Source organism: Adiantum capillus-veneris, chromosome 5 (genome assembly GCF_014529385.1).
Source record: "Adiantum capillus-veneris isolate H3 chromosome 5, ASM1452938v2, whole genome shotgun sequence".
Classification (NCBI taxonomy): Eukaryota; Viridiplantae; Streptophyta; class Polypodiopsida; order Polypodiales; family Pteridaceae; genus Adiantum; species Adiantum capillus-veneris.
In genome coordinates this window covers 59189484-59214818 of record NC_140935.1, presented here as the reverse complement: position 1 = coordinate 59214818, position 25335 = coordinate 59189484, and the positions used below count along the sequence as shown (strand labels likewise).

The 25335-nt window shown below is 44.9% G+C and overlaps 1 protein-coding gene across 2 annotated transcripts in view; it reads left to right on the top strand.

Annotated features, from left to right (window-relative positions):
• LOC147457372 (uncharacterized) overlaps positions 1–22718 on the top strand; it is a 35840-nt gene extending 13122 nt beyond the window's left edge. Inside the window, exons 2-5 of one of the 2 annotated variants that reach the window (XM_086512264.1) lie at positions 19438–20961; positions 21045–21073; positions 21123–21141; positions 21982–22718. In XM_086512264.1, the coding sequence (XP_086368390.1) occupies positions 19438–20961; positions 21045–21073; positions 21123–21141; positions 21982–22325 (1916 nt within the window). In that variant the 3' untranslated portion in view covers positions 22326–22718. Of the gene's footprint in view, positions 1–19437; positions 21142–21981 lie in introns of both variants that reach the window. The other variant, XM_086512263.1, reaches the window with a different exon arrangement.
• Positions 22719–25335: the final 2617 nt, after the last annotated feature.

The window sequence follows — 25335 nt, the reverse complement described above, 5'->3', positions numbered from 1 at the left end:
AAATGCCTAAAAGCATATCACATCCTGAGAGAGGAGAGACTACAAATTTTATGCGGAAGGACACTTGTTGAACAGTGAACAAAACATGAAGGCACTCTTCGTGATGAGAGAGTCCATACCGGGAGCAAAGCCCGACACCTCGAAAGGAGATATCTTGCTAACCTCCAAGCGGGCTCTTTCGAGAAGAGAGTCACTAATCACATCATGCATACTACCTGGGTTAAATAATATGACAAAACGCTGACCATTCACATGACCATAACACTTAATGAGAGACTCATCAATGGGAGGATCGTGAGAAACTTGGGTCTCACTCGTGTTCTCATTTATTGCATTGACAGAGGAAGTGGGTTCTGTGGGTTCTTTAGTGTCTTTAGATTCAAGCTTAGGACATGTTCTTTTTATGTGACCCTTAATGTGACAATGAAAACAACGACCTTCCTTACAATAAGTGCTTTGCTCTTCCCGTGATGTATCCTCCTAAAATTTCTTGTTCTACCTTTTCATATGGAGTGAGCTTAGGTTTAGCAATTGTGTTAGCCTTACCCTTAGGTTCATTTGGAGAGTTCTTTTCTGAGACTATTGGAAGATTGGTTAGAAGAGTTACCGTTCTTACCATTCTTACCGTTCTGAGGGTTTTGCGAAGTCTAAGAGGTACTTGTTGAAGTCTTGGTTTCCTTAGGCTTACCCTTGTTGTGCTTCATCTCTTGGGAGAGAGCAATTGCTCCCGCCTTGTTGAGATCCGCGGGGTCGAAGACTTCTACATCAAACTTGATGTATTCGTCCAATCCAAAAAGGAAAGCCTCTTTGCGCTCATCATCTGATTTGCGTAGTTGGGTGTCGAGCTGCAAAACACGGTTAGAAAAAGACATGACTGGCATACCATTCTGCTTGAGATTGCGCCAATCCTCTTTCAACCGTGCTAGGTACTATGGTGACATAAACCGCGCCTTGAGCTTGTCTTGGAAGTCGGCCCAATTGAAGGAAAGGGGCACGCCATCCTCGGCTTCCTCTAGGTGCACGGCCAACTGTGCCTCTTGTCATGCGTGGTACCAATTAATGGCATCACCGGCAAGGTACATAGGGTGAAGCAAAATAAGCATTAAATTGATGCAACCAAGAATGAATAACACTAGCATCCATCTTACCATCATACTTACTGAACGTGATCTTCTCTGTGATGGGGTTGTTGGAGTCCGAATCTCGGCGTGAGCGACTTGATGAACCACCAACATCTTTGTCCGGCACGGGTCTCGAGGTGAGAGCATGTCTGACCAACTCTTGCCTGTGTAGGTCTCTCTCAACCTCACGATCAGCCTCCAAGGCCGCTCGTCTTTCTTCGGCTGCCTCCTTTCTTGTGCTTTTCTTTCTTTTCGTTCTTCGGCCGCCAAGCGTGCTTCGCGCTCCATGGCTTCCTGTCGTTTTGCTTTTCTTTCTAGTTGTGCCATCGCAACGTGATTCGCTTCTTGTTGTTGTGCCATCGCAACGCGAGTCGCTTCTTGTTGTTCTGCCATCATGTCCATCATCGACTTGACCAAAGCCTCCATAGGATTTGGTGCAAACCGTGGTGTAGATGGGGAAGGGGGAGGGTCAGAAAAACCTCCTGGTGGGGAAAATTCTTCTTCACCTTCTTCATGCTCACCACCTTCATGCAAAGTATCCATTCCGCTTCGGGTGATGACCATACACTGAGATCTTTGGTTCTTAAGTTCACAAGGAACTTGGGTTCTTGTGGATCTTGGTTCTTGGGTTCTTGAGTTCTTGCGGTTCTTCTTTCGCTTGCAATCTGTGTTAGAGAAGGATCTTCTCTTCACCCGAGCTATACTCTTCCCTGTGGGCGCACCCCTTGGCGGCCTTGCGCTCACACCAAGGTTGCTTTTTCCCACCTCACGTTGATTGGCCGGCCGCTAAGTGTGCGGTCCGCTTGCAATGAGTGAGAAGAGAGCAAGGGAGGCTGGAGAAGCCATTCTTTCTTGGGTTTCGTGTCACTCTTCAAAAACACGATTAGGAATCGACACGCCCAAGAGGTCTTGGGTTATGTGCAACCGCAACAAGCAAAAAAAAATTATGTGGTTCTTTCCTTGAGCGATACAGAATACTGCCAAAGCTCTGATATCAATGTAAGGTGCAGCGGAAGTGAATGTTGAACTTTGCTCAAGATGAGTGCTTCAAACCGTGCTCAAGGGTTTCTTTTACTTACGAAAGGGAGAGCCTTCCGTTCCTTTAATGAGAGATTGCAACTGATCACAAACAAAGTGGTAAACACTGTGAATGAAGGTGCTGAAACTGAGAGATAGAGAGAGAAGAATACGACACCAGAATGTTGTCAAACCCTCCTCCGAAGGCCCCACTCTCTATGGCGAGAGCAGTTCTACTATTGATTGCACAAATCTCTACAATGCTTTGGACTTGCCGACAATGCCGACGATGATGAGGACCACGATGAGACGGGCTGAAATCTGAAAACGCTAAGGGCTGAAATCTGCAAATCTTTGTCTGCTGAATTCTGACTCTATGTTGATGACGATGTCGATGGCGACGATGTGACGACGACGCCATGAAAACGCAGACGCTGAAATCTGTGTTTTCCGGGCTGAATCTGCAAACTATGTTGGATCTGACTGTGCGGCGAGCATCTGCTGCGGGATGGTGAGATATGTGAGGTTTGGGACTTCTACTGCTATGTCTGACTGTTGAAAACTGAAAATGCTGGTGCTTCTTGGTGTTCCGTCGCGGTGAATTTGCAAAACGCTGAAGTATTATGCTGATGCAAAAACGCTAGGCTGAAAACTGTCTGCTGCGGGGAATCTGCTAACACTAGGGCTGATCTGCTGTCTTGCTGCTACTGGGGCTGATCTGCAATGCAAAACGCTAGGCTTCTTGATCTGTCTGCTATCACAAGGCTACTGCAATGCAAAAATGCTGGAGGCTATGCAAAGCTGAAAACGCTGGTTGTCCTGGTGGCTGAAAACGCTAGGAGTTCCGCCCGGGGGGGGGGGGGGGGTTTCCTTGCTGAGAAGGTGCCTGATGAACACAAGGGTTCCTGCTGTCTCTTTTGCCAGAAAGTGCTAGTGCTAGGTTTTCTTATATATGTCCTGGCTCAATTTGCCCTACCCAGTTCCCAACAAAAGTCACTTAAAAATAATAAGTGGAAAATGTCAAAAATAGGGAAAATACGTCTATGGATTGTAAAAATGCTCCTGATGGAAATCTGATGGTCATGCTGTGCGCATCAAAGGATATGCATCTAATCTAATTGCCTGGACATGCACGATTTGCGAACAGACTCACAAAAGTGCCAGATCACTTCCTATTTCTAAGTTGACTGAACTGAATTGAACCCATGTCATGAAGTAGCTTGTCCACGTACACATAGGGTTAGATGTGCACGTGACAGTAGGCGTCCTGAACATCTATGCGCCCAATGTGGCAAGTGCACGTGCAGAGTTTTGGTCTCAGATTGTTCAGCCTCTGCCGCAGGCAGAGCAATGGTGCATAGGGGGTGACTTCAACATGTTGGAGGACCCCTCTGACAGGATTGGTGGTAGCCATACTACTGTGCATTGAGTTGAGTTGGCAGCTTGGGAGAGATTGTGTGACTGCGGGTTTCAAATGTGTGGTAGCATTCTAGCTTTGTGTGGCCCCCAGACAGCATGGCCTTCTCTCGTTCGGACCGCAGAGTGGGAGGTGTGAATCTATCTCGGATAGATCACTTCTACACCAGTGACTATTTCTGTGATTTGGGTGGGTCAATTGGCATCCTGGCCAGGACTTTCTTTTCGGACCATGCACCAATGATACTCACAATGATTGATAGGCAGAGGAAGGGGAGCACGATGCTACGCATCCCTGAGAGGGTCTTGTTGGACTCTACGCTCAGAGAGCGAGTGGAGGCTCTTTGGACAGATAGCTTAGACATGCAGGATTGTCCTACTGACAGAGTGGCCTCAGCACTCGCTCAGCTTAGTCGATTCTTTCTTCAAGAGGTTTCGGCTCGCTTGGCTGCAACGAGAGAGGAGGAGCAGCGTCTCCGACAGGGTGTTGCTTCCCTGCAGAGGATGCAGGAGCAGCATCCAGACAATCAAGGTTTGATTGGAGGAGCGGTTGCAGCAGGCTCGCCAGGAGCTCGTTAGCACAGAGGAGAGGCGCCATGAGTTTGCTTTCGATCGACAGGCATCTCAGTGGACCCAGGTGGGTGACAGAGTGACAGGCGTTTTCTTGGAGGCAGTGGGACCCAGGCATACGCATGCCAAGGTCAGTCAGTTGAGGAGGCCCGACGGGTCAGTTGCTTTAGAGCCTGAGGACATGCGTGCAGTTGCTACTGACTTCTACCGTGATCGAGCGGCAGGATGCATGCAGAGAGCAGGTGTGGGCACATATGCCTTGTCTTGTGATTGAGGAGATGCGCCAGAGGCTTGAGCTACCTCTTTAGCTAGAGGAGCTTCGCGAGGCTCTTAGTGCACTCCCCCGTGGTAGCTGTCCAGATGAGGATAGTTTGACTCCTAGCTTTTTCTTGGAGTACTGGGACTTGCTTGGCTCAGATCTCTGCAGCGCTTTTCAGTACATCCTGCACACAGGTGAGATGCCTGACAGCATGAGTGAGGGCTTGATTTACCTCATTCCCAAGGAGGGTGGCTCCTTGGATGAGATTCGACCATAGTTACCGGGGAACACCCCCTAGCCCCCGTTCCGGCGTTCTGGGGGGCAGTTCCCTTCCCGAACGTTCCGGAACGTCCCGGAATGTCTGACGTTGCGGGTGGCCAATGCAAACCGGAACGGCCGTTCCGGAACGTTCCGAAACGCCCCCGGACCGTTCTGGAATGCCCCTGGAACGGCCAACGGCTACAAACAAATTTGGCAAAAATTGAAAAAATTGAAGTAAATGTTTGGGCTTTTTTTGAAAGTGTGCAAGGCCTCAAGGACTCATAAAATGCACCCCCCTCCCCCTTTCTCTTCACAAGCTAATCCTCAAGGCTCAAGCTCTCTCCCTCTCTCTCAAGATCTCTCCCTCTCAAGACTCACTCTCCCAAGGCTCAAGGCTTCAAGCCTTCAAGCTCTCTTCCTCTCCCTCCCACTCTCTCAAATCTCTCCCTCTCTCTCTCTCTCTCTCTCTCTCTCTCTCTCTCTCATCATCTAGTCATAGCAAGGTTGAATGGTCTTCAAAACGAGTTTTTTGTGAGTATTAGAGTCAAAGCACTCTAATACTCCTTGTATTTAAACACAAGGAGCTAAAAATTGCACTATTTGGGTGTTTGTTATACCTCTCGTTCCGCGACGTTCCCGTTCCGGACCCCTAGCCGTTCCCCCGTTCCGCGGGGATCCAGTTGCCGTTCCCGTTCCGTGTTCCGGGTAACTATGGATTCGACACCATCACCATCTTCAACTCATCCTACAAAATTCTTGCCAAGGCTCTGAGTTTGAGGATTCAGCCACTTCTAGAGAGCATTATACATGGGACACAGACAGGTTTTGTCAAGGAGCGTAGTATCCTTTACAACATCTTTACTTTTTGGGAGGCTTCTGCCCTCGCGCGGCTCCGTGGTGAGGATCTGGTGATTCTTCTTCTCGATTTTGAGAAGGCCTACGATAGAGTTGACTGGGACTTTTTGAAGGGCACTCTACGCTGGATGGGCTTCTCAGATGCTTGGATCAGAGGTGTGTCAGCTCTATACAGATGGGCACACAGTCAGGTACTTCTGTCAAGGAGTAGAGGTGATCGTTTCATGCTCACACGTTCGATTAAACAAGGCTGCCCTCTTGCCCCCTTCCTCTTTCTGTTCTATGCTGAGGCGATGAGCAGGTTTTTGGTTTCACAGCAGGTTGGTTTACATGGCTTAGCGCTCCCTATTCGAGGAGATGAGCTACTGGATGCTGAGTTTGCAGACGACTCAGCCTTGTACTTGGATGGCCGGGAGGCCAACCTTCACAGGTGTGAGCAGGCTCTTGAGGCTTTTTGTTGTGCGTCAGGCGCACTAATCAACTGGAGAAAGATAGTGGCTTTCTCGATTGGTAGTGCTCCTATGCTTGATTGGATGCCAGGTGAGGGTTTTAGGTGGATTCTCCCAGGGACTGCAGTTCGATACGTGGGCTGTTAGGTTGGCTCGGACTTGTCTCTTGAGCAACAGATTGCTCCCCTCCTCTTGATGGACAGGAGGAAGTTGTTACATTGGAGCTCCGCACGACTTTCTTTGGCAGGAAGAGCTGTAGTGGCCAACCAGGTGCTGTTGGCTACTATGTGGTACATCACTTCTTGTTGTATCTTTTCAAGTTCTTGCATCAGCCAAGTAGAGAGGCTGATCAGGAACTCGAAAAGATACAACAAGAAGTGATGTACCACATAGTAGCCAACAGCACCTGGTTGGCCACTACAGCTCTTCCTGCCAAAGAAAGTCGTGCTGATCAGGAACTTCCTTTGGTCAGGACATGACACTCAAATAGGCCGGGCCAAAGTGGCATGGCAGGTCATCACTCTTCCTTGTTCTGAGGGAGGGTTGGGGATCATAGACCCAACACATCAGAGCAGAGCCCTTCTAGGGAAGTTTATCGTCAGAGGACTTCTTCTAGGCGAGGAGCCCTGGAAGGAGTTCTTGCTTCAGCGTCTTTGTGCTAGGGTGCCTCTGGCTGGAGGTCCTTGGCGACCTTCGACCAGATGGATTTTCACAGAGATGCGCAGAGTTGGCTTGAGAAAGAGATTGGAGGACCGCTTCGCTGTGAGTATGCTCCATTCTTGGGAGCAATTGCGGAGAGGCTTGGAGCAGCGTCAGCCTACTTGCACGGAGGAGCGCCTGAGACAGCCCCTTGTATGGAACCCCATGGTTAGCACTCAAAGAGGCCACTTGGTTGGTAGTCGGCCTCATGTTTCTTGGGGTCCCATGGCAGAGGGTCCAGCACGCACCTTAGGTGACTGGCTATAGTTTTCAGGCTTGTCAGAGGAGCTTCAGGCCAGCTATAGGGCATGAGAGGGGTGCAGAGCATGTGTCAAGACATCTCAGAGGCAGTACCAGCTGAGTGGCTCACACCTCTCGAGTCAACAGTGCCCTGATGGATGGGGGCCTTTACGCGATTGGAGGTTCTCATCTCAGTTCGGGCTTGCTCAGAGACTGTACCCTCCCTATTTTTCGAGCTTCAGGGTGAGGGACGCTTACACCGAGTTGCAGTAGAGGCCCCACAGGTGGCAGAGTGCTGTTTTCAGAGGATCCGAGTGGTGGGCATCTGTGGGAGGACTTGTGTCCTAGATCGTGACCCAACAGCTCTTGAGACTGGCCACTGGAGACTGTGGGCTTGGGAGAGCTGTCCACTGGCACGAGTACAGTGGGATCCTGGAGAGTGGCTTTGGAGGGACCCTTTCTCCTCAGCAGACCATCCAGGTGTCCCTTCCTTTCAGTACACTGTTCGACTGGGACGTTGAAACCGGCCTGTACTTTCAAGAAGGGCGGTAGACTTTAGACTTAAACCTTATTAGCTTTCACCCATTTAATTTGTCGCCCACTTTACCTGTACTTTCAAGACACAACATAGGGGAAAGGGATACAGGCTGCTAGATTGCACCTGTATGAGTAGACCGACACTAGATTGGCCGCTAACTTAGGCGCCCCTTTCGGTATTTCTTAATTGCTTAAGAGAGGGAATAAACGCTGTGGTTTCCTACAAGCTGCCCCGCACAAGCTTGGCTGAATTTCAACTGTTCCGGCCCGATTTCGGCAGCATAACTGTACTAGGTCCCTTCACAGTCAGTATTCCCATGCATTGAATGACTTTCCCGACGCATACGGGCACTTTGCAAAACCTGGCGAGAATCTGCAGCACGCTGAATTCTCTGTTTTCAGCCCCGAAAATGCGCCAGATCACATGTACAGCGGTCCCCTCGCGTCCCCGAACCTCCTGGGGGTATTAGGGACCGTTTAGGGCCAAAACCCTAAACTTGCAAAAATACACAGCAGGCTGTAATTTACTGTTTCGGGCTCCGTTTCGCGTGCCAGTCGCATCCGTAGCAAGTCCTCGAGCTCCCGCACCTGTAGGGCTACTTGCCCTTTGAATCGGACGAGATTTCTGGCGTGAAACCTCTCCGAATTCACCTGTACCTACGGGGGATTAGTCGTTGGCTAATCCAATACCTGTGCAAGAGGCTCTTGCCTCGGCAATCGCGCATGAACCCACACAACTGTACATTGGTCAAATGAAAAGCCCACTAGAGGGGCGTAACATACTGCCATAGGGGAGAGAGAGGGCAGTGCGTAGCGTGCAGGGCATCACTCCTGGCACCGCACTGTACATTGGAGGGAAAGCAAGCACTCCGTAGCTCTTAACCTGTGACAAAATCTGAAAATGAGCCTCTCCCAGCTTAAAATTCAGCGCCACCTTCTCCTGCATGAGGAAAGTGCACCAGAATATGCCACTTGGCGTATTTACAAGCATTTTCCCGTTTCGGGGTTGCCGCCTAAAAATCTCCCAACCGGTTGCCCAGTTGACTTCACGGCAGAGTAAGAAAATGTTCTCCTTGTCATTCCGGAGGTAATGACGCAAACACATTTTGAGGTCCCAAAATAGCAGCTCCCTAAATTTTAGGAGATGCTGCCATTGTATCTTTTTAGGTCATCTTACCCCCTTTGTACAGTGCAGCCACACCCAGAACTGAAATGTAGCCTCTGTAGCAAAGGATTCCACTTTGGCTAACCATAGTCCTTGTCCAACCTTAGTGCTCTCTTGCCCTCAGGCTTGGACTCCCTCTGGACAGTTTCACACTAGCTATGCAATGTGGGGCAGTTAGATTTCCCGAGGGGTGTTTCCAAAAAGTGAAAGTAAATAAATAATAAGAAAGAAATCAACAAAAAGGATAGATACTAGTCACACACTGGTGACATACCCCCCTCTTGAAATCTCAAACGTCCTCGTTTGCATCTATGTCGTACATGCTCACAGTCAACACTGATGTATTCAACACCTGTCGACACATGTACGATACATACATGCTCATTGTCAACCCTGGTGTATTCAACACCTCGTCAACACATGTATTGCCTGCGTGTGAACCCTGTCCCAATGACATAGTGGTAGCTTCGCACTCTGCCATTGCTTTGAGTCACTAACTTTCCAATGACAAAATGGTAGCTACGCATTTTGCCTCTGTCTTATAGTACACGTTGGGCCCAGTAACACTTTCGAGCATACCCAAACCGACAGTTTAAGAATGCAGTTACACATGTACTCTTTAATAGAAGCAATTACTGTATCCTTGACAAACTGACAAGAAATACTCACTTCTATAGCACTAACCAAACTTTTGGACATTCCATAAGAGCAATTGCCAAACTGACAATCTGTACAGCTCTAACATTCATGTAACAGGTATTTCATTTGAGCTCACTTTAAATACCATATACATCATTTGTTTCAAAAGCCATTGTCACACTGACAATCCATGTAGCTTTGAAACTCAAGGGGTCAAGGTAGGTTGCAGATCGAAGGCTTCAAGGTAAAGTGATAACACAGTTGGTGACTCTGCAAGTTCACCTTCTTCCATCCACTTAGCATCCATTGGTGGATAGTTTCTGAACTTTACCAAGTAACGCCTAGCAACCTTGCCTTTCACTTTTCTTTCTTTATGTGCCAAAATCTGTTCCGGGACCAAGATCTCGTCAAGTTCCTCGACTTCCGGCTGATCTTCAGCTGACATATCTTCTGGCACATCACCCACATAGTGTCTGAGAAGACTCACATGAAACGCATCGTGAATCTTCCAACTGTCAGGCAATTTCAGCCTATATGCAACATCACTGATTATGTCGCACACTTGAAAAGGCCCATAGTAACGCATGCTGAGCTTTGGAAACAGTCTTTCCTTGCCCTTCATCTTCTTTAACCTTGCCTTTTCAAAGCGTAGAAGCACCCAATCACCAAGTGAAAATACCACTTCACGACGGTGACGATCAGCTGCTTTCTTTTGCTTTGCCTGAGTCTTTTCTAAGGCCACTTTGACCTTCTTGTACATTTCATCCATGTCCTGAACATACCTATCTGCTTGAAATATCTTGTCCTTTGTATGCAGTATGGGAGGAACTTTCTTGCCACCTTCAACTATCTCAAAAGGTGCCTTGCCAGTTGATGAATGCACTGTATTATTGTATGCATACTCCACCAATGGCAAATATTGCTCCCACTTTCCTTTATGCTCTGACACGTAGCACTTTAGCAGATCTAGGACAGTAGAATTTGCCTCTTCTGACTGCCCATCTGTTTGAGGATGAAATGACGAAGAGAATTTGAGCGTGGTGCCCATATTCTCAAACAAGCCTCTCCAGAATAAACTTGTCATGCGTGGATCACGGTCGCTAACAATCGACTGTGGCATGCCGTGATACTTGAAAATATTGCTCATAAACAAGTGTGCCATCTGATCTGGCTTTATCTTCTTCCTGACAGGAATAAAATGAGTCTGTTTGCTGAATCTGCAAATAATGGTCCAAATACCATCGTTTTCTGTCTGCGTTCTCGGAAGATCAAAGATAAAATCCATAGCAATACTTTCCCATGGTTTATCTGGAATAGGTAGTGGTTGCAATAACCCTGGTGCCTTTTGCCTGTCAAACTTGACCTTCTGGCAAATTAGGCATTCTTGCACAAAGGCATCCACATCTCTTCTCAATGTAGGCCAGTAGAAGAATGTCTCAACCGCTTTAACTGTAGCATCGATACCACGATGCCTTGCATACGGTGGGACATGACTCTCTTCCATAACTTTGCGTCGCAATGGCTTTGTGACACACAATCTGCCATGCATCATTATGAACCTATCTTTGAGAAGATAGTGTTCATGACATTGTCCATCCATTAGCTGCTCGAAGACCCTTGCAAAATCTTCATCATTTGCATACTGTTCCCTCATATCATCAAGTTCATGATGATAAGGAATTGACACAGCTGAAATTTGTGGCTTCCTTGACAAGGCATCAGCCACAACGTTCTTCTTGCCTTCCACATGCACAATCTGAAAATGGAACATGGACAAGATATTTGCCCATCGCATATGCTTCTCAGATAACTTTGTCTGTGTCAAGAAGTATCACAAGGTCTGATGGTCCGTTTGGACAACAAAATCTGCACCTAGTAGGTAGTGTTTCCAACTTAAGAGCGCATGAATCACAACCTGCAGTTCTTTTTCATAGACTTGCATAGTCTTTTCTGGCCCTTGCAAGATTCTACTCTCATAGGCTACTACCCTGCCATCTTGCAGTAGCACTGCACCAATGCTACTACCACAGGCGTCACACTGGACCACAAATGACTTCCTAAGATCTGACAACACAATGACTGGATGTGAAGTTATCTTTTTCTTTAAGAGATTAAAAGCTGAAATCTCTTTCTATGTCCATCTAAAGGTGATTGCCTTCTTTTGAAGAGCATATAAAGGTGAAGCAATCTCAGCGAAATTTCGGATAAACCTTCTGTAATAGGAGCATAGTCCCAAGAAACTTCGGACATCGTGCACCGTCTTCAAATCTGGCCATGACTTGATCGCTTCAACTTTTGCAGGATCCATTCTGACACCATCCTTTGAGACAATGTGTCCCAAAAAGTGAATCTCTTCCAGAAAAAACTCACTTTTCTTTGCATTGATGAGCAACCTATGAGTGCGTAGCTCTTTGAACACAATGGCCAAGTGATGCCTATGCTCCTCTTCATTCTTTGAGTAGACTATCATGCCATCAAAGAATGTACCAACAAACTGTTGGTGTGGACGGAAAATTCTGTCCATCATCCTATTGAACGTAGCAGGAGCATTTGTGAGACCAAAGGGCATCACTAAAAATTCGTAAAGGCCAAACGTCGTTCTAAAAGCAGTCTTGTGCACGTCCTCTGATCTAATGCGGATCTGATGGTACCCACTCTTTAGATCTATCCTGCTAAACATGGCTGCTCCTTCTAATTTGTCTAGAATATCATCAATTCTAGGTATAGGGAACCTATTCTTGATGGTATTCTTGTTCAGTGCACGGTAGTCGATGCACATACGCCATGAGCCATCCTTTTTCTGCACCAACAACATTGGAGAACAGAATGGAGATGAACTGGACTGAATCAGCCCCTTTTCTAACAACTCCTGTACTTGGCCCATTATCTCTTTCTGCTGAGCTGCACTAACCCTGTACGGAGGCTTATTTGGTGGGCTACTGCCTGGCACCAAATCTATCGCATGGTCCTCAGGTCTCTCTGGCGGTAATTGAGACGGTAATGAATCGGAAAAATAGTCACTATACTGTTGTAAAAACATTGACCTTTTTTTATCTAGCACATATAAATTTGATTCATCACAAGTTGACACTTCACGTGCAAAAACCAAGTACGCAGAAAGATGCTTTTTCATTACAGAAGTAATAGCAGAAGCTGATACAGTGGGAATAGACTCCCCTTTAAGCTTTACATCTAGAATGTGAGTCTTTCCCTTGCTCTGTACAGTGATCTTTTTGTTGTAGGCATCCATGATTCCTGTACACGAAACAACCAAGGAATACCTAACAACACATCACATCCGTCCAGTGGCATGATGTAAAATTCTTCAGCACCTACATAGGACTGGATATGTAGGCGCAACTTTCCAATGATGGGTGTCACAGCCTCTATATGGCCAGGACATGCCAAACCTGCCTCTACTGTATACCCCATCTCTTCAGGTCTGATTCCCAACTTTGAAGCCAATTCTGGGGAAATGAAGTTGGCTTTGACACTTGGATCAAAGAAGATAAGCACTATTTGATCCCTGACCTTTCCCCATGCTCTGCAAGCTCACTTGCATCTGAATTTGGCTTGTCGCCCACCATATCTGGCACTAGACCAGCCATGGGCTTCTTTCCTTTCCTGTCCTCTTTGTCTTCAGAATCAGCTGGCCTTTTCTTTGTAGGACAATTGTAAGCAATGTGGCCAGGCTGCTCACAGATGAAGCATTTGTTCTTTGACCTCAGGACCTTCTTTTGCTCTTCCGATTTGCGAGGAAAAAGTCTTTTCCATTTCTTCGCTGGTCCCTTTTCTGAATCAGCCGTAGCTTTGCCTTTCCCTGCATTGGCTGGCTCCTGAGTCCCTTTAGGAACCTCATTGGGAACGTGCTTCTTCACTGAATTTTTCTTGGCTGATCCTTCCTTGACGCCAGTATTGAATTCACAATCTTCTCCCTTGAGCAAACCATTGCCAGTGTTTGCTACCTCGATGAGCTGCGTCAAAGTAGTGACTTTGGTCTTCGTGCAGTACTTTCTCAATCCTTTGGGTAGGCCACAACAGTATTTTTCAATCTGTTCTGTCAATGGCACAAACCTATAGGAAGTTACTGGAAGTAGAGCTTTCCAAAACTTTCGATTGTAGTCATTCAGATTCTTGCAAGTAGCAGCATTAAGTTGGTGCCATTTTGTCATGACATCTGCTTCAAAGTCATCAGATAACCATGTTGTTGCAAAAATCTGCTTGAAGTAAATCCATGTGGACGGAGCTTGCCCTTGAAGCAATAAGTTGTCCACCATTGTCCCGCATTCCTTGTCAAGAATGTGGCTGCCTTGCGGACCTTTGAAGCCTCTGTAAAGTTTCCCCCCTGCATAGGCCTTGTCAAATTGCTGGAGGAATGAGAGAGCCTTCTTCCTGTCATCAAACCCTGTAAAGGTCGTGAATGTCACACCTTTGCCACCTTCTTTGTACGGAGTTGGCCTCTCCAGCGGCGTTAAGTTGTCATATGGAAGTGACTGAAACATGGGAACACTGTTAGGGTTCATTTGTGTTCCCTGACCGCAATCAAGTTGACTTGGAAATGCCATATTTGGCTGCTGATTTGTGATTCCAGCCATACCAAAATTTGCCTGTGGCATCCGAAATTGGCCCTGAGTGCTTTGAAACCCTGGTAGCATGCCCGTGACACCATACATGGGGTTAGGCATCATCGTTTGAGCACCCCCGAACATTGTTCCTGGCGTGTAAAACTGATTTCCAGGTGCATGACCAGCCATGCTCTGGAATACCGATCCACCTTCAAAATAGCCAGGGTGTACTGAAGGTGGTGGGAAGACTTGTTGCATAGCTTGTAGGTTGCTTCCCTGCCCATTAGAACCAGCTATAGGCTGCTGAAAGGTGGCGGGCTGAACTGGTACAGCTTGAAAGACTGGCATCTCAGCCACCTGTTCTTGCACCTTAGGCACAGGTTGTGGAGACTGCATGTTCTCCGTCAAGTGTACAGGTGTTTCCATTGACTGTGCAGTATGAATCACCTGTGCTCGAGCCTTAATAGGCTTTTGAATATGATCCAGTGACCCAACTTGCTGAGACGGAAGAGGAGGTTGCAGAAAGGCTTAAAACCTCGGGTTCTGCATTACTTGTGTGAACATAGCCACTGCAGTAGCCAACTGGGTCCTGAATATATCATCATCCGTCTGTGGTGGTCTTGAAGACTCACCCACTTCATGTGTCTGTTGAGCCTGTGAAGAGGAAACCTCTTCAGTCACATCATCTGGTCTGTCAGCCATAATTGCAAATCCCTGTGTCTGGTCTATGATCCCTTGTGTCTTCAAGCCCAACCTGACCAAGGCTCACTTCTATGGGAAAAAGTGATTTAATCCCGGCGATGGAACCATGAAACTGGCCTGTACTTTCAAAAAGGGCGGTAGACTTTAGACTTAAACCTTATTACCTTTCACCCATTTAATTTGTCGCCCACTTTACCTGTACTTTCAAGACACAACAAAGGGGAAAGGGATACAGGCTGCTAGATTGCACCTGTATGAGTAGACCGACACCAGATTGGCCCCTAACTTAGGCGCCCCTTTCGGTATTTCTTTATTGATTAAAAGAGGGAATAAACGCTGTGGTTCCCTACAAGCTGCCCCGCACAAGCTTGGCTGAATTTCAACTGTTCCGGCCCGATTTCGACAGCATAAGTGTACTAGGTCCCTTCACAGTCAGTATTCCCATGCATTGAATGACTTTCCCGACGCATACGGGTACTTTGCAAAACCTGGCGAGAATCTGTAGCATGCTGAATTCTCTGTTTTCAGCCCCGAAAATGCGCCAGATCACATGTACAGCGGTCCCCTCGCGTCCCCGAACCTCTTGGGGGTATTAGGGACCGTTTAGGGCCAAAACCCTAAACCTGCAAAAATACACAGCAGGCTGTAATTTACTGTTTCGGGCTCCGTTTCGCGTGCCGGTCGCATCCGTAGCAAGTCCTCGAGCTCCTGCACCTGTAGGGTCTACTTGCCCTTTGAATCGGACGAGATTTTTGGTGTGAAACCTCTCCGAATTCACCTGTACCTGCGGGGGATTAGCTGCTAGCTTATCCAGTACCTGTGCAAGAGGCTCTTTCCTTGGCAATCGTGCATGAACCCACACAACTGTACATTGGTCAAATGAAAAGCCCACTAGAGGGGCATAACATACTACCATAGGGGAGAGAGAGGGCAGTGCGTAGCGTGCAGGGCATCACTCCTGGCACCGCACTGTACAGTGGAGGGAAAGCAAGCACTCCATAGCTGTTAACCTGTGACAAAATCTGAAAATGAGCCTCTCCCAGCTTAAAATTCAGCGCCATCTTCTCCTGCATGAGGAAAGTGCACCAGAATGTGCCACTTGGCGCATTTACAAGCATTTTCCCGTTTCGGGGTTGCCGCCTAAAAATCTCCCAACCGGTTGCCCAGTTGACTTCACTGCAGAGTAAGAAAATGTTCTCCTTGTCATTCCGGAGGTAATGACGCAAACACATTTTCAGGTCCCAAAATAGCAGTTCCCTAAATTTTAGGAGATGCTGCCATTGTATCTTTCTAGGTCATCTGACCCCCTTTGTACACTGCAGCCACACCCAGAACTGAAATGTAGCCTCTGTAGCAAAGGATTCCACTTTGGCTAGTCAATGACCCCACTTTGGCTAACCATAGTCCTTGTCCAACCTTAGTGCTCTCTTGCCCTCAGGCCTGGACTCCTCTGGACAGTTCCACACTAGCTATGCAATGCAGGGCAGTTAGATTTCCCGAGGGGTGTTTCCAAAAAGTGAAAGTAAATAAATAATAAGAAAGAAATCAACAAAAAGGATAGATACTAGTCACACGCTGGTGACAGACGTCACATATTGGCAGTGCAGAGAGAGGCTTGTCCTGCTGCAGCACCTCATTGGCAGGAGGAGGGTCTCACAACTGAGTTCTTGGCAGCTTTTTGGGAGAGGTTTTGAGACTCCAGACAGCCGAGGCGAGTCACTTTGTTCCAGTGGCTGGTTGCACACCGAGCTACAGCAGTTGGGAGTTGGCTTGTACATAGCGGTCTCTCGGCCGCATGTGCAGCTCATGACCATCTTCCGGAGAGTGAGCGTCACTGTCTTTGGGACTGTCATTTGGCACAACAGGTTTGGCTTCGTTTTCTTCGGCTGATGCCAGCTCTTTCCACAGCTCGGCAGTACACTTGGGGGGCAACTGCTTGGTCTTCTCTCACGGGCCCGGCACTAGAGTTTGAGCTATTCTCCACCAGCAGGATGATAGTGATGCAGGGGGGTTGACCTACACTCCAGCTTGCTATAGAGCTTACTCCACAAGAGTGGCGCAGTGAGAGAGAGAAGTGTTGGGAGCTCATCTACGGCCTGACACTTTGGTTCATCTGGCAGGCCCGCTGCTTCCGCATCTTCGAGGCTCGCCCTATACCACCAGCAGAGACTGTTCGGGATCTTTGGCTAGAGCTGATCCATACTCTAAGAGGACAGTTCGAGAGACTCCAGGGCAGCTCCGACCGCATGCGGGAGCGCAGAGAGGCTTTCCTTCGACTCTAGCGTCCTAGGCCTTTTTTCACCATGGTCCAGGGTGTGCTCAGATGGCACTACCGTCCACCTATGTGGCTTTTCCCTCCTCCGATCTCTTGATTTAGCCTCATTGTACATATGCTGTTTTTTCATTGGGAGAGTCTCCCCATCATGATTGTTGTAGCCCTCTCTAGTAGAGGCGGTTGTAGCCCTATGGGCAGTTTCATTAACTAATAGAAGGATCTTTTACTCGGGAAAAAAAAAATGTTGTGCTTGAGACTTATGAAGGGCCTCGTGCACCTTGGCAAAAGCAATATCCAAATCTAGATCGTACTGATCTGCTTCAAAAATCTTATTTTGGGTCTGAGGAATTCTCTGATCCACCAGCTAATTCCTTTTTTCCTTTCTTTCCTTGTGCCCTGGAACCTGTGGGTAGCTTCTCTAGTTTCCCCTGTCCATTGGCATGTCAGTCTCAATCATCGGAACCCTGAGACGCACTATCATATGATCCCCTTTCTCCGGAATCTTTTGATGAACTTGCACTTGGTTCCCTTAGTTCGTCGGAACCTTCGGATTGTGCTACCATTTGATTCTCCAAAATCCTATGATGAGCTGTCATCTAGTTCCCTTAATTCAGTCTTTTCACTGGCAAACTCTTGCCTTGTTGAGGTGGATACTATCCTCTCCGTAGGACAAGTCAAGGAGCGGGCATGCATTCCAAGTCGTTGCTTAATATGTTCCATAAGTCTCTGAGTAATCTTCCCAAACGCAGACATTAGCAAATAAGTATCCCAAAACCTCTAGTAGTAGTCATCCAATGTATCTTTCTCAGTCATTTTCAAGTGATGCCAAGCCGTGATGACATCTCGTGCATATTCATGTGATATCCAAGTTGACGTGAAAATTGTCTTGAATTTTAACCACGAGCAAGTGCTTCTCTGCGTAACAACAAAGTAGACCACTATGTCTGTGCAGTTCCAATTGGATCATCATTAAAGGTAAATCCACCAGTAACAACCTCCCATGCACTAGTTACAATTTAGAGGCTATTTGTGTTGATGCCTTGCCCTAGAGTATATTTTCCATGATGTCTTGGAAATTGCTCTACAATCAACTTTCAAAAAGACAAAAATGTGTCAAACACACGTCAACAGTCAAGCTTGCATGATAAGCAAGGAAAAGTCCACTAGCACATTTGTGTGGGCCTCCTAGTGAGCTTGAGAAACAAAAACAAAAAGGTGAAGAATGGTGTGGGCCTTCTAAAACATAGCAAGCTTTCAATGCTTCACGTGAGGCCATCAAATACTACAAGAAACAAAAGCATTGGAATAGCCTTCAACTGTCTCTCCAATCTGTATACAATGAAAGATATCTGCAAAATCAGGATCTGTGGCATACTGATCTACCATATCCTCGAAGCTTCGATGATATATCGCGCATCTACCACTAAATTCTTCTGTCCCTGAACATAGACTATCTGGAAATGAAACTGTGACAGGATGTTAGCCCACCTTATCTGCTTTTCTGAAAGCTGCTTCCGCGACAAGAAGTAGCGTAAACTCTGATGGTCTGTGAAGACGGTAAAGTCAGCTCTGAGTAGATAGTGTCGCCACTACGTAAGAGCGTGGATAATTGCCAACAGCTCTTTCTTGTAAATCTGTGCAACCAATTTAGGACCGTGAAAACATCCTGCTCTCGTAAGCAATGACATGGCCTTCTTGCATCAATACTGCTCCCAAACGGCGACCACATGCATCACAATAAACGTCAAAGGACTTTTGCAAGTCTGCAAAAGCCAATATTGGTCCGGTTGTCAACTTTTCCTTGAGAGTTTGAAAGGTTGCAATCTCTGATGGTCTCGAAGTAAAAGGAACCCCTTTCTGAATCAACACATGCAAAGGAGAAGCTGTCTCTGCAAATTTTCAAATGAACCGCCGATAATAGGAGTAGAAACCCAAAAAGCTTTGAACTTCATGAACATTCTTCAAATTGGGCCAATCACAAATGGTCTCAACTTTGGCCGGGTCCATCTTTACACCTTAAGCTGAGACAATGCGTCCCAGAAAGTGTATCTTCAGCAAGAAAAACTCGCTCTTTTTTGCATTTACAACCAGTTTATGTTGCCGCAATGTCTGGAAAACTTGTAACAGATGGTGTCTGTGCTCTACCTTAGTCTTGGAGAAGACGATGATGTCGTCAAAGAAAGTGCCCACAAATGATTGGTAGAGCACAAACACCATCTGTTACAAGTTTTCATTTGTGGGCACTTTCTTTTGTGGCTAGAGCATTTGTAAGGCTTAATGGCATCACCAAATATTTATCAACCTCAAAAGTCGTCCTGAAAGCTGTCTTGTAGACGTCTCCAGGAGCAAATTCGGATCTAATGATATCCACTCTTCATATCAATTCTGCTAAAACAAGAGTACCCCTGAAGTCTGTTGAGAATATCATCGACCCCTGGGATAAGGACTCAGTTTTTTATGGTGATTTTATATAGAGCTCTTTAATCAATGCACATTCTCCAAGATCCATCTTTCTTTGGTACTAGCAAAAAGGAAAAGAAAATTAAGAAATTTGTGTAATGCATGTCAAGAAAATGAAGAAAGTGTCTATTGTTTGCGAAGAGAGAGAGAGAGAGAGAGAAAGAGAGAGAGAGAGAGAGCACTGAGTGTGCTTTTTTTTGTGATTAGGTTTGACAGCAGACTTGAATGAGTGTAAAAAGCTCGAGGTCTTGAACTTGGAACACAATAATATTGAGTCTGACATTTCACAGATCCCCTTCTCACAGCTAAAGAGTCTTCGAATCATTAATATTGGAAGTAATCGATTCAAGGGAGCATTGACAAAAGAACTATCACGATCAAATACCATCACAGTCATGCAGCTTCAAGATAATGCCATATCTGGACGTATTCCTGGTGCATTGGGTCTGCTTACTATGCTGACTGTCTTGGATTTGAGTTCAAATCTCTTGAATGACCTCATCCCAGAAACGATTGGCAATCTTGCTCTGCTAGAAGATCTTAGTTTATCACAGAATATGTTCACTGGAATAATTCCCAGCTCTCTTGGTGCATTGACAGGCTTGAGTAGGCGCCTCGATTTATCGCAAAACAAGTTTATTGGTATGGTGCCCGTGGCTCTTGGTAGCATGAAATGGGTTAAATCCATCGACTTGTCCGGTAATATGCTATCAGGAAATCTTCCTCCAAGTTTGGGTGGTTGTGAGTCACTATTGCTTTTAGATCTCTCTCGAAACCATCTGTCTGGCAGTATACCGCCTACTTGGATTAACATGGCCTCCCTTATGGAGTTAAATCTTTCAAGCAATGATTTGACTGGGGTTATACCTTCTGAGCTAGGGCAGATCACTTTGCTATCGACCTTAGATCTGTCCTGGAATAGACTCAATGGCAACATTCCGGGTACTCTTACCAACTTGAAAAATCTGGAGATGCTCGACTTATCCTCCAACTTATTGTCAGGGGAAGTACCAGATACCCCCTTGTTCCGCTCTTTGGGAAAGAGCTCATTTTTGAACAACTCCAACCTCTGTGGTGTCGTTCTCAATTTTTCATGCTCAGCTGACTCAGGAGGGACAGATTCTAGGGTCAAAAATGTGGATTTAAAGACCTTGCTTGCACAGGCTCCACACATTCTTCGGTACATGGGCATTGCCTTTTTGGCCATCATGCTTTCTTTTGTCCTTGTTCTCATACTCTTCAAGTTGTGCTACATTGAAAAATATGAGGCCTTGGTTGATTGTCTAGAGACACGCTGCTCAATGGTGGTCGTATGTTTGAGTTGTCTCCATCTGACTACATGGCATCCAAGAATCCCTCTACAAACTCTTCAACAAGCCACTGAGAACTTCAAAGATAATAACATAGTCGGCTTCGGCACTCGGTCGACTATATATAAGGGATTTATGACAGAGAGCTTACTATGGCAGGGGGAGAAAATGGTTGCAGTGAAAAGGATAAAGCAGACTACATCTGAAATTCAGAAGATTGTCAAGCAATGCAGGGTTTTGGCGAAGCTCAATGATCAGAATGTTGTGAAAGTTCTAGATTGGCGTGCAACCGGTGAAGAGATATTTATTCTTTTGGACTTTTACGTCAATGGAGATTTGGAGAATTTTTTGTACAACCCCAATACAGTCAGTAGATTAGAGATGCTGCAACGCCTTCAGATAGCTATTGATGTTGCCCAGGGTATGGCTTATTTGCATAACAAATGTTGGAATGAGAGACTTGTTCATTGTAACTTACACTCTAGTCATATACTCCTTGATCAGAATTTGGTTGCACACCTTTCTGGGTTAAGGTATATCAAGAAATCTGCTGTTGGAACGTTCCAATTCGATGAAATGGAGGCCGGCCGGATAGCACCAGGTGCGTTTCACATTCAAAGAGTACTATTGATATTATTATTTGGTTAACATTCATTTTGTCATTACAAAAAGACACCTTTGTTAGTAAAAATTACCAATAATTCTATTTTATCTCTAGACAAACAGCCTTTCAGGGAAATACGCCCAACACATTGTACGAGTTGATTTAAAATAGTAAGAAATAAAACAAGGATGAAAGTCGTCATTCCATGGCCATCGTTAAGGACAAATTTGTCAGAATGCACAAAAGTTTCCTAAATTCTCTTAAAGTTGCATCGAATCATTTTTTACCAAGGTCTAACTTCTTTGAAAAATCCCTCTATAGGTATGGAGTAGATTCATCATAAAGCTTGAATGATACATACAGAAAGAATGACAACATTCCATAGTCATCTAAATTAAGTGATACATTGCAATTTTAAATTTAGAAAAGTGATTTTTGTCATTTTTGGACTTGTGAGCTTAAAGATGGCTCTTAAAGTCTTCTTCACGTCTTAAACTCATGCTCAAGAAGTTTTCCATATCATATGTATAAATTATGGTCACATTACTAGAGCTCATGCTCAAGAAGGTTTTCGCATCATCTTGGCATCCCTAAGCCACTTTAGTGGCCCTTTACAAGAGTAGTGTTTAAGCGTTAAATGCCAAAAGCATTACCATTTTCTTGAAGCTGCATCAATACATCAATTCCATAATTATTTAAGATCTAGCAATCGATTCTTTTCTGGTGCAAAGTCATTCTACATAAGTTGTAATTTCCCTCTCTTCTGGAATTTGTAAGATGTTTTAAAAGACTTAATCCTCCATGCTTGAAAAACATGTCATTGTTGTTTGTTTGCAGAGTGTCTGACAGGTCAAGTTTTGTCTAAAGAAGCAGAAGTGTTTAGTTATGGTATTTTTCTCTTAGAGCTCATTACAAGGAAAAAGCCCTCAACATCAGGTTTTGCTCTAGAAAACAGCCTTTCTGCATGGGTTCAAAACAGGTTTTGTGCTAAGGGAATTGAGATTGCTGATCCCATTCTATTAAACACTACTTATAACTATGAGAACTTGCTATCATTTATTTATCTTGCATTGTCTTGCTCGGATCAAACTCAAGGAAACCGCCCTAACGTGAGGGATGTTGTAACTACCCTTCAACAATTGAGAAATGCAGAAATAGAGGCAATGTCGTTTCAAAGGTAAACCTTCGTCATCCATGTAATGATGTTAAATGCTCTGATTTGATTGAGTAAAAGCACAATCTACCTAGTTCTATTGGGCACTAATGACGTTGGGATGTAGAGTGCAACCATGTGGGTTTGGGGGTGGTACCTTGCTTTGCATAGGCTAAACAAAGCTTTTGGATCTTCTTCAAATAGTGGCAATCTTTGCCTTCATCACTTGGCATTGCCATTTCTCCAGCTTCATAACTCACTTTGCAAGTTTTGGTATTTTCTTTCTCAAACTAGCAATAGAAAATTGCACTCTGAGCCTCAAAAGTTGTAATTTAAAATCACAAAATAAGTAAAAGTCGAAGATGAGAACCTTTTAGTCTATTTTGTATAAGGAGCGTGTTGGACAACAAATTAAACACCAATATGAAGTAAGAGATTATTGCAAGTTGACAGTAGAAGAATGTGATTACAATCTCATGCCAAATTTTGTAATTGACTTAACACAAAAAATTAATTAATTGCACTATATAAGTAAATAGCTTGCAAAATAAGCTATGAACAATTATGTATTTCTTTGTAGAATCTCTCTAATATCTACATCGATGCCATCAAGGAAAACATGTAGTAATACATTCCATTTGGAAATTATATGCTACTCATGCTACTAGCTTTTTCAAAATTAAAAATAACAAAAAATAATGCTTACAATCATCATCCCATATGCCAAAAATTTGCCACGGGTGTATAGCATGTGTGTGTGCACATGAAATGACCTCTCTAAAAGAGATACCAAACTTCATATTGCTTCACTTGAAATTTGATACAAGATACACCAACTATCGCATGTACGTTTACAATGATATATTGAACACACATCCACCATCCATAGATGAAATATTCTTGTTTGCATATAAATCTACCAATCTGAGTACTTTTCTATCGAACAGGAACTTGCATTGGAAAAGAACCCATTAAAATGTTTTAGAGTGACCTTAGCTATGGGGCCTTAAAATCTCACTCCCCACATATTTGGAATCTTGGTCTAAATTTATCGGCTCAAATTGAGCACACTCACAATGAACCTCATTTTCAAGGTTAAAATTTGGAAGTTCAAGCTACAAATCTTGGATACTCATGTTAGTTTCTCCAATGAATATTGGTTTTGGAATTAGTTTTCTCTTACAATTTAAGGTATAAAAAATGCTTCATTTTGAGCAGCAACTCGCTCTCACATTTATGTAGGTCCTTACAACATTTCACAGAATGGCAATGTGTAACCACTGTCACTCATGTCCCGTTTTCCACTTTCATCTTGTCATTTTGTTGTGCATGTACAAGGCAGACTGGCCTCACTTTGATCAGTCTTTGCTTTCGTTAAAGTTCATAAGGAAAAAAATTAAGGATGCTTTTGACAATTCATTTGATAAGCATCCTTTTGCATTTAAGGCATGGGATCATGTTGTTAAGGTAGGTAACTAGGTGCTAACTAAGTATAAGAGGAAAGCTAGAAAAAATAAGGGCTCACAGAAGAATAATGATTTTTGATCAAATTTCCGATCTAGAAAATAGTGTCCCTTCCAACAGACTTCCTCCCCCTCCCCTTATTGAGCTTAAAAAGCAGCTAAGAAAGGAAGAGCTCCTGGAATAAAAGCCTCTTTGTATTGGACTTGAGAGTTTTGGGTTGAAAGGCCTGACAAAAACTTGTATGATGTGTAACCACTATCACTAATGTCCCATCTGCCATTTCTTGATAAGCTCTTGGGTTGTGAATCGGAACCCATTTCAAAATACTAATGTATAAACTCCCTACCTTTTACTTGATTCATATTTCAAACGCATACACATCTATTTCCATTCATAGTATGATGTGTGTGAGTTGTGCATAAGATCCACATGGTTGCACTCTATGGCTTGGTGGTATATGGAGTGTAACCATGTAGGTTGGCGAGTGGCACCCCATGCTGCATAGGCTAAATAAGACTCTCTTGGATCTTGTTGGAATTAGGGTTGCATAGATGCACATAGATCGGAGACGATAAAGAAGCTCAAGGCACACAACAAAGAGTGTATTGCTTAGTGTGCAAATAGAAAGATAAGTTAGCATTAGAACGATGGGTGTATACACAATGCACGGGGGAGAAAACCTCTTAGTGAGGGAAAAGGTGTCTTGGCAGTTCTAAGTATGTTCACATCGATACCACATATATGGTAAAAAATCTCCCCATGAGTGATGCGGTGAACGAGAGCTGGCACATAGTGTATAGGGAAGTTTCCTACCCTAAGGACATGCTCAGTACACAAAGGGAAGTAAGCCCAAAGCTTTGCGACGAAAAGCTTTGAGCTTCTCATGACGTAATGCCTTTGTGAACACATCTGCAAGGCTACCCTATGTCGATATGCAAGCCAAGCTGATCTCTCCTATTGAGAGTCACTCCTCGACATAGTTCTAATTCGCCTAAATGTGCTTTGTGCAGTCATGAAAAATTGGGTCCCTCGCAATTGCCAATGCACTCTGATTGTCAATGTAGACGATGTTGGTAGTGTCTTGTCAAACACCTAAATTTGCCATAAGGTGTCTAAGCCATACACACTCAAGTATACCTATGAAGGATGCCATGTAATCAGCTTCAATTTGCAAATGGCCATAATAGGTTGCTTGTTGCTCAACCATGATAAGCATGAGTACTATGCATGAAACAAAAACCACTAGTGGACACTTGTTTCTTGTCCTTTCTTGATAAAACCGCGAGGCTACGCTACATATACTTCCTCAATTATATCACCATTCAAGAAAGCAATAACAATGTCTCATTGATATACGTTCCATCCAAAGTAAGTTGTCAATGCGCATAAAAAACTTCAAACGACAGTCGGAGAAAAAGTCTCTTCATAGTCAATACCTTTCTAGCCTTGTAGGGATCAATCTCACCATCTTACATTTCAACTTATAAACCCACTTTATTGCAATGGATTTTTTTTCCACGGCAAATCACATAAAGTCCATGTTTTATTTTCTACAAGTGCATCATATTTTGGTT